The sequence below is a fragment of the Artemia franciscana genome, unplaced genomic scaffold, assembly GCF_032884065.1.
Source record: "Artemia franciscana unplaced genomic scaffold, ASM3288406v1 PGA_scaffold_23, whole genome shotgun sequence".
In the NCBI taxonomy this organism is placed as follows: Eukaryota; Metazoa; Arthropoda; class Branchiopoda; order Anostraca; family Artemiidae; genus Artemia; species Artemia franciscana.
In genome coordinates this window covers 646,325-659,503 of record NW_027062649.1, presented here as the reverse complement: position 1 = coordinate 659,503, position 13,179 = coordinate 646,325, and the positions used below count along the sequence as shown (strand labels likewise).

Genomic DNA, 13,179 nt, shown 5'->3' with positions numbered 1-13,179 from the left:
ATAAAAGAAAACAAACTAGAATGTAAAAACTGGAAATTGCATAAATATTTCGAAATATTTTGACAATAGATTAAAGTAATTCGAAAAAAGAAAAATGGTAAAAAACTAAAAAAAAACTAAAAAGAAAAAACTAAAAAAAAAATTAAAAATTGAAAAAATAAAAAAAAGAAAAAACCCGAAAAGAAAAAACATAAAAAAATAAAAAAGATAAAAAACTAAAAAAAACTAAAAAAGCTAAAAAACTAAAAAAAAAGAAAAAACTAAACAAACTGGGAATTGCACAAATATTTCAATATATTTTGACAATATATATAAAAATAAGTTGTCTGTCCATTACGCCAGATTATATCTTCTATATATATAAAAGAAAACAAAAACTAAAAAAAAACTAAAAAGAAAAAACTAAAAAAAAATTAAAAATTGAAAAAATAAAAAAAAGAAAAAACCCAAAAAGAAAAAACATAAAAAAATAAAAAAGATAAAAAACTAAAAAAAACTAAAAAAGCTAAAAAACTAAAAAAAAAGAAAAAACTAAACAAACTGGGAATTGCACAAATATTTCAATATATTTTGACAATATATATAAAAATAAGTTGTCTGTCCATTACGCCAGATTATATCTTCTATATATATAAAAGAAAACAAACTAGAATGTAAAAACTGGAAATTGCATAAATATTTCGAAATATTTTGACAATAGGTTAAAGTAATTCGAAAAAACAAAAATGGTAAAAAACTAAAAACAAAACTAAAAAGAAAAAACTAAAAAAAAAACTAAATAAAAAATTAAAAAAAGAAAAAAACTTAAAAAGGAAAAATGTAAAAAAAATAAAAAGGTAAAAAACTAAAAAGAAAAAAAAACTAAAAAAAACCTAAACAGCTAAAAAAAAAGAAAAAACTAAAAAAACTGGGAATTCCACAAATGTTTCAATATATTTTGACAAAAGATTAAGGTAATTCGAAAACCTTAAAACAGATACCCAAAATTTTGAGGTTTATTATCAATAAAAAGAAGAAACTTAAAAAAGAAAAACTAAAAAAGAAAAAAATAAGAAAAGAAAAAACTAAAAAAGAAAAAAAACTGAAATGAAACTGTATCTATATATCTATATAAATGACGACCAGGACACTCTAAGAGAAATTACAGACTGGGATACCGGGACACAAATGACGACCGGGACACAGGGAATATAAATGACGACCTGGACACAGGGATACAACTCCAACGGGGACGCCGGGGGCACAGGGAGATATATAGATGACGACGGGGACACAGGGAATGTTCGATTAGCAATCACCATCAACAAAGCTCAAGGGCAATCGTTAGAAAAATGCGGTATAGATATGAATACGAATTGTTTTCCCATGGACAATTATTATGTTGCATGTTCAAGAGTTGGTAAACCTGACAATCTATTTATATGGACAGACAATAGGACAGCGAAGAATGTTGTATATTCGCAAGTTTTACGTAGTTAAATATATATCTATATACTAGCTGTTGGGGTGGCGCTTCGCGCCACCCCAACACCTAGTTGGTGGGGGCGCTTCGCGCCCTCCCCAAGCCCCCCCGCGCGCGTAAGTCGTTACGCGCCATAATAGTTACGCGCCATTGTAGTTGTGTCCCTATGTCCCACCTGTGAATATAGATAGATATATATATATATGGTTTTAACTACGTAAAACTTGCGAATATACAACATTCTTTGCTGTCCCATTGTCTTTGCATATAAATAGATTGTCAGGTTTACCGACTCTTGAACATGCAACATATAATGGTCCATGGGAAAACAATCTGTATTCAGATCTATACCTCATGATTCTAATGATTGCCCTTGAGCTTTGTTGATGGTGATTGCTAATCGACCATTCCCTGTCCCGGTGTCCCGGTCGTCATTTACATCCCCCTGTTTCCTCCGGTGTCCCCGTTGTAGTTGTGTCCCTGTGTCCCGGTCGTCATTTATATTCCCTGTGTCCCGGTCGTCATTTGTATCCCGGTGTCCCGGTCTGTATATACATTCGTTTTTTAGTTTTGTTTTTCTCCTTTATTTTTTTCCTTTTTTTTTCTTTTTTAGCTTATTTAGATTTTTAGATTTTTTAGTTTTTTTATTAGTTTTTAGTTTTTTTTTCTTTTTAGTTTTTTTGTCCCGGTCGTCATTTATATCCCCCTGTTTCCCCCGGTGTCCCCGTTGTAGTTGTGTCCCTGTGTCCCGGTCGTCATTTATATTCCCTGTGTCCCGGTCGTCATTTGTATCCCGGTGTACCGGTCTGTATATACATTCGTTTTTTAGTTTTGTTTTTCTCCTTTATTTTTTTCCTTTTTTTTCTTTTTTAGTTTATTTAGATTTTTAGATTTTTTAGTTTTTTTATTAGTTTTTAGTTTTTTTTTCTTTTTAGTTTTTTTGTAGTTTTTACCTTCTTTTTAGTTTTGTTAATTTTTTTTTTACTTATGTCCTGGTCGTCATTTATACTCCCTATGTCCCGGTGCTTTGTTGATTGCTAATCGAACATTCCTTTTGTCCTGGTCGCTTTCTCTTTGAGTGTCGTCATTTATTTTTTTCTTTTTTAGTTCTTTTAGTTTTTACCTTTTTTAGTTTTTTTTTAGTTTTTTAGATGAAAATTTTTTTTAGTTTTTTCCTTTTTTTCTTTTTAGTTTTTATTGGTTTTTACCTTTATGTTAGCTTATTTTTCAGTTTTTTCCTTTTTTTTTAGTTTTTTTTTATTTTTTATTTTTTTTAGTTTTTTACCTTTTTTTTAGTTTTTTTAGTTTTTTTAGTTTTTTTAGTTTTTTAGCTTTTTTACTTTTTTTATTAGTTTTTAGTTTTTTTGTAGTTTTTGCCTTTTTTTAGTTTTTTCAGTTTTTTTTTTAGTTTTTTATGGGTTTTTACCTTTATTTTAGCTTATTTTTCAGTTTTTTCCTTTTTTTTAGTTTTTTTTAGTTTTTAGTTTTTTTAGTTTTTTACCTTTTTTTAGTTTTTTTAGTTTTTTTAGTTTTTTAGCTTTTTTATTTTTTTTATTAGTTTTTAGTTTTTTTTGTAGTTTTTGCCTTTTTTTTAGTTTTTTTAGTTTTTTAGCTTTTTTATTAGTTTTTAGTTTTTTTTTGTAGTTTTTGCCTTTTTTTAGTTTGACAACTTATTTTTATATATATAGATATTTTTTTTTTTTTACTTATGTCCTGGTCGTCATTTATACTCCCTGTGTCCCGGTGCTTTGTTGATTGCTAATCGAACATTCCTTTTGTCCTGGTCGCTTTCTCTTTGAGTGTCGTCATTTATTAGTTTTTCCCTTTTTTTCTTTTTAGTTTTTTATTGGTTTTTACCTTTATTTTAGCTTATTTTTCAGTTTTTTCCTTTTTTTTAGTTTTTTTTTATTTTTTATTTTTTTTAGTTTTTTACCTTTTTTTTAGTTTTTTTAGTTTTTTTAGTTTTTTAGCCTTTTTACTTTTTTTATTAGTTTTTAGTTTTTTTTTGTAGTTTTTGCCTTTTTTTAGTTTTTTCAGTTTTTTTTTTAGTTTTTTATTGGTTTTTACCTTTATAGTTTTTTTAGTTTTTTAGCTTTTTTATTTTTTTTATTAGTTTTTAGTTTTTTTTGTAGTTTTTGCCTTTTTTTAGTTTTTTCAGTTTTGACGTCACCTGATCCAGTTTTTTCAGGTGACGTCACCTGACCCATCCACACATCCACAGACAGACAACTTATTTTTATATATATAGATATAAAAATAAGTTGTCTGTGTGTGGATCTGTGGATCAGGTGACGTCATGTTTGTCCGCATATGACGTCTGAATTATTTCACACTAATACAAAAGAAGAAAAAAACTAAAAAAGGTAAAAACTACAAAAAAAACTAAAAAGAAAAAAAAACTAAAAAAGCTGAAAAACTAAAAAAAACTAAAAAAAGGTAAAAATCTAATAACTAAAAAAAAACTGAAAAAAATAAAAAAAGGCAAAAACTACAAAAAAAAATAAAAACTAATAAAAAAATAAAAAAGCTAAAAAACTAAAAAAACTAAAAAAAAACTAAAAAAAGGTAAAAAACTAAAAAAAACTAAAAACTAAAATAGAAAAAAACTAAAAAAAAGGAAAAAACTGAAAAATAAAAGAGAAAAAGAAAACTAAAAAAATATGAATAAATATATATAAAAATAAGTTGTTTGTGGGTTATGTCTGTCTGTCTGTCTGTCGAGTGACGTCGTGTTTGTCCGCATATGACGTCTGAATTATTTCACACTAATACAAAAGAAGAAAAAAAACTAAGAAAGGTAAAAACTACAAAAAAAAATAAAAAGAAAAAAAACTAAAAAAGCTAAAAAACTAAAAAAAGGTAAAAAACTAAAAACTAAAAAAAACTGAAAAAACTAAAAAAAGGCAAAAACTAAAAAAAAAAACTAAAAACTAATAAAAAAACTAAAAAAGCTAAAAAACTAAAAAAACTAAAAAAACTAAAAAAAGGTAAAAAACAAAAAAAAACAAAACTAAAAAAGAAAAAACTAAAAAAAAAGGAAAAAACTGAAAAATAAGAGAAAAAGAAAACTAAAAAAATATTAATAAATATAAAAAATATAAATATAAATATAATATAAATTAGCAATCAACAAAGCACCGAGACACAAATGACGACCGGGACACAGGGAGTATAAATGACGACCAGGACATAAGTAAAAAAAAAAAACTAAAAAAACTAAAAAAATGGTAAAAACTACAAAAAAAACTAAAAACTAATAAAAAAACTAAAAAATCTAAAAATCTAAATAAACTAAAAAAGAAAAAAAAGAAAAAAGGAAAAAAATAAAGGAGAAAAACAAAACTAAAAAATGAATGTATATACAGACCGGGACACCGGGATACAAATGACGACCGGGACACAGGGAATATAAATGACGACCGGGACACAGGGACACAACTACAATGGGGACGCCGGGGGGCACAGGGGGATATAAATGACGACCGGGACACCGGGACACAAGGAATATAAATGACGCCTGGGACACTCAAAGAGAAATCACAGACTGGAACACCGGGACACAAATGACGACCGGGACACAGGGAATATAAATGACGACCGGGACACAGGGACGTAACTACAAAGGGGACGCCTGGGTGCACTGGGGGATATATAAATGACGATGGCGACTCAGGGAATGGTTGATTAGCAATCACCATCAACAAAGCTCAAGGGCAATCATTAGAATCATGAGGTATAGATCTGAATACGGATTGTTTTCCCATGGACCATTATATGTTGCATGTTCAAGAGTCGGTAAACCTGAAAATCTATTTATATGCACAGACAATGGGACAGCAAAGAATGTTGTATATTCGCAAGTTTTACGTAGTTAAAAACATATATATATATATATATATATATATATATATATATATATATATATATATATATATATATATATATATATATATATATATATATATATATATATATATATATATATATATATATATATATATATTCACAGGTGGGACATAGGGACACAACTACAATGGCGCGTAACTAATATGGCGCGTAACGACTTACGCGCGTGGGGGGGCTTGGGGGGGGGGGCGAAGCGCCCCCACCAACTAGGTGTTGGGGTGGCGCGAAGCGCCACCCCAACAGCTAGTATATATATATATATATATATATATATATATATATATATATATATATATATATATATATATATATATATATATCTTCTTCTATATATATAAAAATAAGTTGTCTGTGGATCTGTGGATCTGTGGATCAGGTGACGTCTAAATCCTGGTTAGGCTAAAAAAGGTAAAAAACAAAACTAAAAAAAAAACTGAAAAAACTAAAAAAAGGCAAAAACTACAAAAAAAACTAAAAACTAAAAAAAAAAATAAAAAAGCTAAAAAACTAAAAAAACTAAAAAAACTAAAAAAACTAAAAAAACTAAAAAAAGGTAAAAAAAACTAAAAAAACTAAAAACTAAAAAAAAGGAAAAAACTGAAAAATAGAAGAGAAAAAACGAAAAAAAACTAAAAAAGCTAAAAAAAAAGGTAAAAACCAATAAAAAACTAAAAAGAAAAAAAGGAAAAAAACTAAAAAAAAATTTCATCTAAAAAACTAAAAAAAACTAAAAAAGGTAAAAACTAAAAGAACTAAAAAAGAAAAAAAAACTAAAAAAAGGAAAAAAACTGAAAAATAAAGGAGAAAAAGAAAACTAAAAAAATATAAATAAAAATAAAAAACTAAAAAGATGAAAACTTCAAAAAAACTACAAAAAAAAACTAAAAACTAATAAAAAAAATAAAAAAGCTAAAAAACTAAAAAACTAAAAAAAGGTAAAAAACTAAAAAAACTAAAAAAAACTAAAAAAAGGAAAAAACTGAAAAATAGAAGAGAACCAATAAAAAACTAAAAAGAAAAAAATGAAAAAAACAAAAAAATTTTCAACTAAAAACCTAAAAAAGGTAAAAACTAAAAGAACTAAAAAAGAAAAAAAAACTAAAAAAAGGAAAAAAACTGAAAAATAAAGGAGAAAAAGAAAACTAAAAAAATATAAATAAAAATAAAAAAACTAAAAAGATGAAAACTTCAAAAAAACTACAAAAAAAACTAAAAACTAATAAAAAAAATAAAAAAGCTAAAAAACTAAAAAAACTAAAAAAAGGTAAAAAACTAAAAAAACTAAAAACTAAAAAAAAACTAAAAAAAAGGAAAAAAATGAAAAATAGAAGAGAAAAAACGAAAAAAAACTAAAAAAGCTAAAAAAAAAGGTAAAAACCAATAAAAAACCAAAAAGAAAAAAAGGAAAAAACTAAAAAAAATTTTCATCTAAAAAAACTAAAAAAAACTAAAAAAGGTAAAAACTAAAAGAACTATAAAAGAAAAAAAAAACTAAAAAAAGGAAAAAAACTGAAAAATAAAGGAGAAAAAGAAAACTAACCGGGACACCGGGACACGAGGAATATAAATGACGCCCGGGACATTCAAAGAGAAATCACAGACTGGGACACCGGGACACAAATGACGACCGGGACACAGGGAATATAAATGACGACCGGGATACAGGGACAAAACTACAAAGGGGACGCCGGGGTGCACAGGGGGATATATAAATGACGATGGTGACTCAGGGAATGGTCGATTAGCAATCACCATCAACAAAGCTCAAGGGCAATCATTAGAATCATGAGGTATAGATCTGAATACGGATTGTTTTCCCATGGACCATTATATGTTGCATGTTCAAGAGTCGGTAAACCTGACAATCTATTTATATGCACAGACAAAGAATGTTGTATATTCGAAAGTTTTACGTAGTTAAAAACATATATATATATATATATATATATATATATATATATATATATATATATATATATATATATATATATATATATATATATATATATATATCTATCTATATTCACAGGTGGGACATAGGGACACAACTACAATGGCGCGTAACTAATATGGCGTGTAACGACTTACGCGCGCGGGGGGGCTTGGGGGGGGGGGGGGGCGCGAAGCGCCCCCACCAACTAGGTGTTGGGGTGGCGCGAAGCGCCACCCCAACAGCTAGTATATATATATATATATATATATATATATATATATATATATATATATATATATATATATATATATATATATATATCTATTCACAGGTGGGACACAGGGACACAACTACAATGGCGCGTAAATAATATGGCGCGTAACGACTTACACGCGCAGGGGGCTTGGGGGGCGCGAAGCGACCCACCAACTAGGTGTTGGGGTACCGCGAAGCGCCACCCCAACAGCTAGTATATATATATATATATATATATATATATATATATATATATATATATATATATATATATATATATATATATATATATATATATATATATATATATATATATATATATATATATATATTAATAATTGTATAATATATTATTTGTGATAATATATTATATATACTATGATGTTATAATATATAATAATGGTAGTAATAATGATAATTATGACACATAGTTAACGTTCTTGTTGTAATGCCTTGTACTAGCTGTTGTGTATCTCAGACCCTAAATTGCTTTTTGTTCGATGAATTTAAATATTTAAAAGCAAGAAGTACACTTAAAATCTCATTATTTTTTAATGACTTATGTGCCAATTTGTGCCTTTGTCAATTTTAAATTTTTGGTCAACCTGCCTGACACTCTAGGCGGGCTTGCCTTTCTAAAAGTTAACAAACAAGTATTGGCTGCATCGATTAGTCGCCTTTGCGAAATTATCACCCTCTTTTACTTAACTTTATTTAAAACAAAAAGCAATTCTAACTGCACATTGATTTAAGTCTATTTTTCTCAGGGATTGGGACCACCGGGTTCTCTGAATGTTATTTTTGTCAAATTGATATCCTTTTCATTTGCAATTTAATTTCCTTGGAGATTTCAAATCCTTTACTTAGAGCTAGTACATATCCAAGTTACTCTTCAGTTCCCAGTTATTTTATTCCTGGGGGGTTCGAATGTCTCTCTGAGTAAATATTTAGAATTGTGGAAAGTTAATCTGAGCAATTTTGTTAAATATCATTCATATATCAGGGCAAAGCTTCTAAAAAAAAGCAGGAAAATGAAGACTAGTGTCATTTTATGGCCATTTTAAAAGATGCTCTCTTTCCGTTGTTTTTTTTTCTGATGTATTTTTGCAAGTTAATCAAATTAATGATTTTTTAATGGAGAACAAAATCTCGAAAATTTTAAACTCTGCCTCTCCAAAACCAGTTTAACTAACGCCTCGGGGTCTGAGCGACACATCTAGACAAAATCAAGGACGTACCCAGGGTTTTTGCTTGGAGGGGGAACTAAAAAAAAAAACTTAAAAAAAACACATCAAAATGGGTTTTTTTGCAATTTTAGGGAAACTTCAATTAAATTCCTTATGCACTTTTGTTACGTTTTTAAGAGTTTGACACAACGTTTTTTTTTAGGGGGAGTGGTGGTTTCAAACCCAGTAAAACCCCCTCCCCGATACAACCTTGACAGAAATTACAACACACTTGGCCCACACTACTTTTGGTTTATTGTTAAAATGAAAACCTATTAATTACGAGTAAAATTATTCATATACAAACAATACAAATAACATAAAAATGCCAAAAAAATAAATAAAATGAAACTTAAATTTAGGCGAAGTCTATGTAACAACAAAAATAGCGCAAGGCAGGAATATCTGCTGTATACGTTTTGTGTGCATGTCTGAGTTAATTTTTTGATACGGGACTCTAGCAAAATGAAACAGTCTTTTTATTGTGTATTATACAGGTTAAATCGGACACATGCATGCGATAGTATACACCAAACATTCCTTGTTCCTTGTTTATTATTGCGCCGATCTTGTTTAAATATGTGTTCCCCTTCGTTTTTCGACTTTTTATCGTATACCTTTTGTTGTGTTTTGTTTGTTTTTCATGTTTTGTTGAAACTATATTTTTTTAGATATACATAATTTTTTTTTCGTTGATAATAGCTTCCGAGTGCGAAGTGACATATTCAGACTCTTAATTATTATTCTTGTATTAAAAAGTTTTTGTTATATTTTTCACTAACATGAAGAAATTTACTCGTTATTTAGGGATTTTCGTTCCAATTGTTCAAGGAAACGCAATTCCTAGAGAGATAAGCAATTACGCCCTTTAAAAATTTGATTGGCTTTCTTTGTGAGAAATATAAGCCATTAAATTTAGTGTCAATTGACGCCACTTATAAAAACAAAGAAAAGAAAAGTTAAATAGGAATTTCACAGATATCATCTTGTTAAAAATTCAAAAGTTTGGGAATGTGAAAAAAACGAAATAAATTAAACAAAAATAGCATCTGTAAGCGAATTAAGAATTTCATGGATCTATCTTTTGGAAAAATATCACTTATTTTCGAAAACCCTTTTTAAAATCCAATTTTGTTTTATTTTTTTTGCCCTTTTTTCATGCTCCTGACTTGACTGAATTTTCATTATTATTATTACAGTTACTACTATTATTATTATTATGAAAAGAATTAAGAAAATTTCTACGATACTTAATGTTCTTGTAATGAATAACCACTTACACAAAGTGCTAAACTTCAGACATATTTCTTGATAATTATGTAAAATCTTTAGCACAAGCTATGCACTATTAAAATATGGTATATTTACCTTTAGTAGGATAGTGTTAAATCCCCACAGACAGAAAATTGGGCATATTACAAGTTTATATTGATCTCTGATATTTTGCTGATGATTCTTTTCCACTATAGACCTAAGGTAAGAATATTTACTTTTTTTTGTTTTAGGCTAATTTCGTGTGCTGGTTAATGTCCTTGTAATGCTGTGTTTATAAGCCCTTTTGTTATTTCTCTTTCTAATAGATTTCACAGGTATATTACGGATTATTTCGACTTATGGGATTAGAGACTCTTGCATTATCAGTCAAATAAAATATACACTTCTGCCATCTAATGTCTGTCCGCAGATAGTATCGCCGAAAAATAATGTACACCTTCAATTATTATTTCCATTTGATATTTTTCTGGAGAAGGCAATGAAACTAGAGAAAAAAATGTGTCAACATGAGAAAATTATGAACAGAGTGGGGTATGATATGATATGATTTAAATTTATTAGTGGCTAAAACTATGCAAAATACAATAGGTGGGGGACTATAAAAATGATAATAAATATAACAAAATAAAAGCGACATATTACCATTTAACACGAATATATACAAAAAACGGCTTAGCTCAACGTCACCTTTAAAAAAATCTTCATTTCAATTGTGTCCCTGAAGAGCTAACCAAAGATGACCAAGAGTCAGGAACTTGTATGGAAATTCACTACTCCGGTAGGAATTGACCAAGTGGGCTCTACCAGTCAGGAACTTGTATGGAAATTCACTACTCCGGTAGGAATTGACAAAGTGGGCTCTACCAGTCTGAATATGCTGATCGAATACCGGTTTTCGGACCAATGTGGAAGCCCAAGCAAATACTTGGCATATTTAAAAAAAAATAAACAACTCTTTCTTCTCTGTCTGCGTAAAACTGTCCCGAAACGGAGGAATGTAGAGACAATTCGGTAAAACTAACGCATTATACAATCGGGCTAGAATATTTTGACTAAATCTTCCCTTGCTCGGGAGAAGCTTTTCATAAGCAGAACGAACATTTAACAGATGTATGTGTAAGATGGCAGTAGAAGTTTACCGTAGAAGCTCTGTTAGTCATGAAATATTCGCTTTGACATAATATTCCGTCTTTTAGAAACAAGTCCAAAAATATTTTTATCATTTTGTTGTTTTTTTTTTCGGAAGTTACCGTCAATTTCAGTTAGAAATTAAATTTTATGAAAAAGCCATTAATTTATTCAAAAAATTTGGTTTATCGGCAATATCTTAAAAGTGTAGGCGATTGAATGAACATTGATTTTCTCTGTATCTTGTTCCAAAATGAGAAATTGGAAGCTGTAGAAGAAATAATGGCAGTGGGAATGAAATCTTATTGTTTGAATTAATTGAAATTAATACAACCATATAAATCCTTGAAATCCGGAAAAAATCGGGAAGTCAATTCTACTCAAAAAGACCTCAAGGTACACTTAGACTGTTTTCGGTACTAGCAGGCCTCACACAAAAAGAAACGTGGATGGGAAATTAGGAAATAATAAGCTAAAAACAAATGACACCGAACAGCTAAATAGCTGTATCTCTTTTGGAGGTTTACGTGTCTCTCGGAATTAACACATTGTTAGTGTTGGAATTTTTCGGGCGAAAAATGTTGATGATAAATCTGATTCATTAAAAAAAAAAAATCAAGCTTCAAAAAAACTTAAATAGCCTAAAAAAAACTTTGAAATAGCCTAAAAAAATTCTGACGTTTTAAGTTTATGTATAGACCTAAGATAGGTCCAGGGGACAAAAAATGGATTTATTTTGATATCATTGGTACTTTAATTGTTTAATTTCTTTTTGATTGTTATTGTTATTATTTTTATTAATGATAATATATGAATAAAATATATTAATGATAATATAATAAAATAATATAAAATAATAAAATATGAATAATAAATAAAATTATTTAATTTTTAATAATTTAACTTTATTTGATTAAACGTATGATTGTGTGAGGGTTCCAGCATTTTAGTGTTTAAAGACATTATTGCACGTTTTTGATCTTTTTAGGTCGAGTAATCTGTAATATACTATAAAACTCAAACGAATATGGTAATGTAGTCTTGCTCACCTCCCTTCTTTCATTTTTTTTATTGCTGGAAAATTACTAATTGTAAAATAAGTAAATATTTGAGAATTTCGGTATTTAGTGACATTGACTAGCAGTAATATTATAAGGATTTGATTTTTATTCTATATTCAGGATGACCGATTGGCTGGTGCTTACGAAAATGTACCAACACGAGATATTCATATGAACCAGATTGGATACGAAATTGAATGGCTTCATATTCTAAAAGAGTACGTTAGGCCACTACAGGAACGCGTTTTTCTTGGATATTTTCATGACGTAGGTTCTCTGTGTGGTAGATGTCGTGTGACGTTTTGACTTGGCTTTGATAGGAAATTTTTGAAGAGCTGAGTGTAAGATGCCCAAAGGTCGACTTGTAAGATATCTGAAAACAATTACGTTATCCTAGGTTCGCGTGAATGTTCCCACAAAAACAAAATCTGCTTGTCTTGACAATTTAGCTCCTGAGACAGCAATTTTAGTTCTTGAAACAAACAATTTTAGTTACTTTATTAAGCAATTTGACAAAATTCAATTTCTGTTGGACAACTAGATAATTTTTCTGGAAAAAAAATCTATGTAACATCAACAACTATAAAAATTGTTGTCCAAATTTTCTATAAACAACAACAACAGTCATGGAAGCTGTAAGTATTGAAAGTGAAAATTGGATTTTAAGAAATCTTGTTTGTTTTAAATTAAATGGCGATAGCTAAACTACTTCCTATCGCTATTTCTAAATATTGCGTATCGCAGAAGCTTTCTTCAATGTGAATCTAGGCAAGCGCTGTTTTGGATAGCGTTGTATCCAATCTGAATAATTACTTTGCTTTTCGAAGTATGACTACCGCTGCAAATGTAAAGATAATACGCATGCGCCCTGGCAGTATTCACGTGAAAAGAAGTCAAGTGCATCGACATATTAGAATGAATTTACTGCTATCG

At 28.7% G+C, this 13,179-nt stretch overlaps 1 protein-coding gene across 3 annotated transcripts in view; it reads left to right on the top strand.

Moving 5' to 3' along the window:
- LOC136041501 (procollagen-lysine,2-oxoglutarate 5-dioxygenase 1-like) overlaps positions 1-13,179 on the top strand; it is a 218,580-nt gene that overhangs the window by 168,184 nt on the left and 37,217 nt on the right. Inside the window, exon 14 of one of the 3 annotated variants that reach the window (XM_065726202.1) lies at positions 12,367-12,513. The exons of the other annotated variants lie outside the window; for them this stretch is intronic. Coding sequence (XP_065582274.1) covers positions 12,367-12,513 — 147 coding nt within the window. The remainder of the gene's footprint in view (positions 1-12,366; positions 12,514-13,179) is intronic. 3 annotated transcript variants of the gene reach the window in all.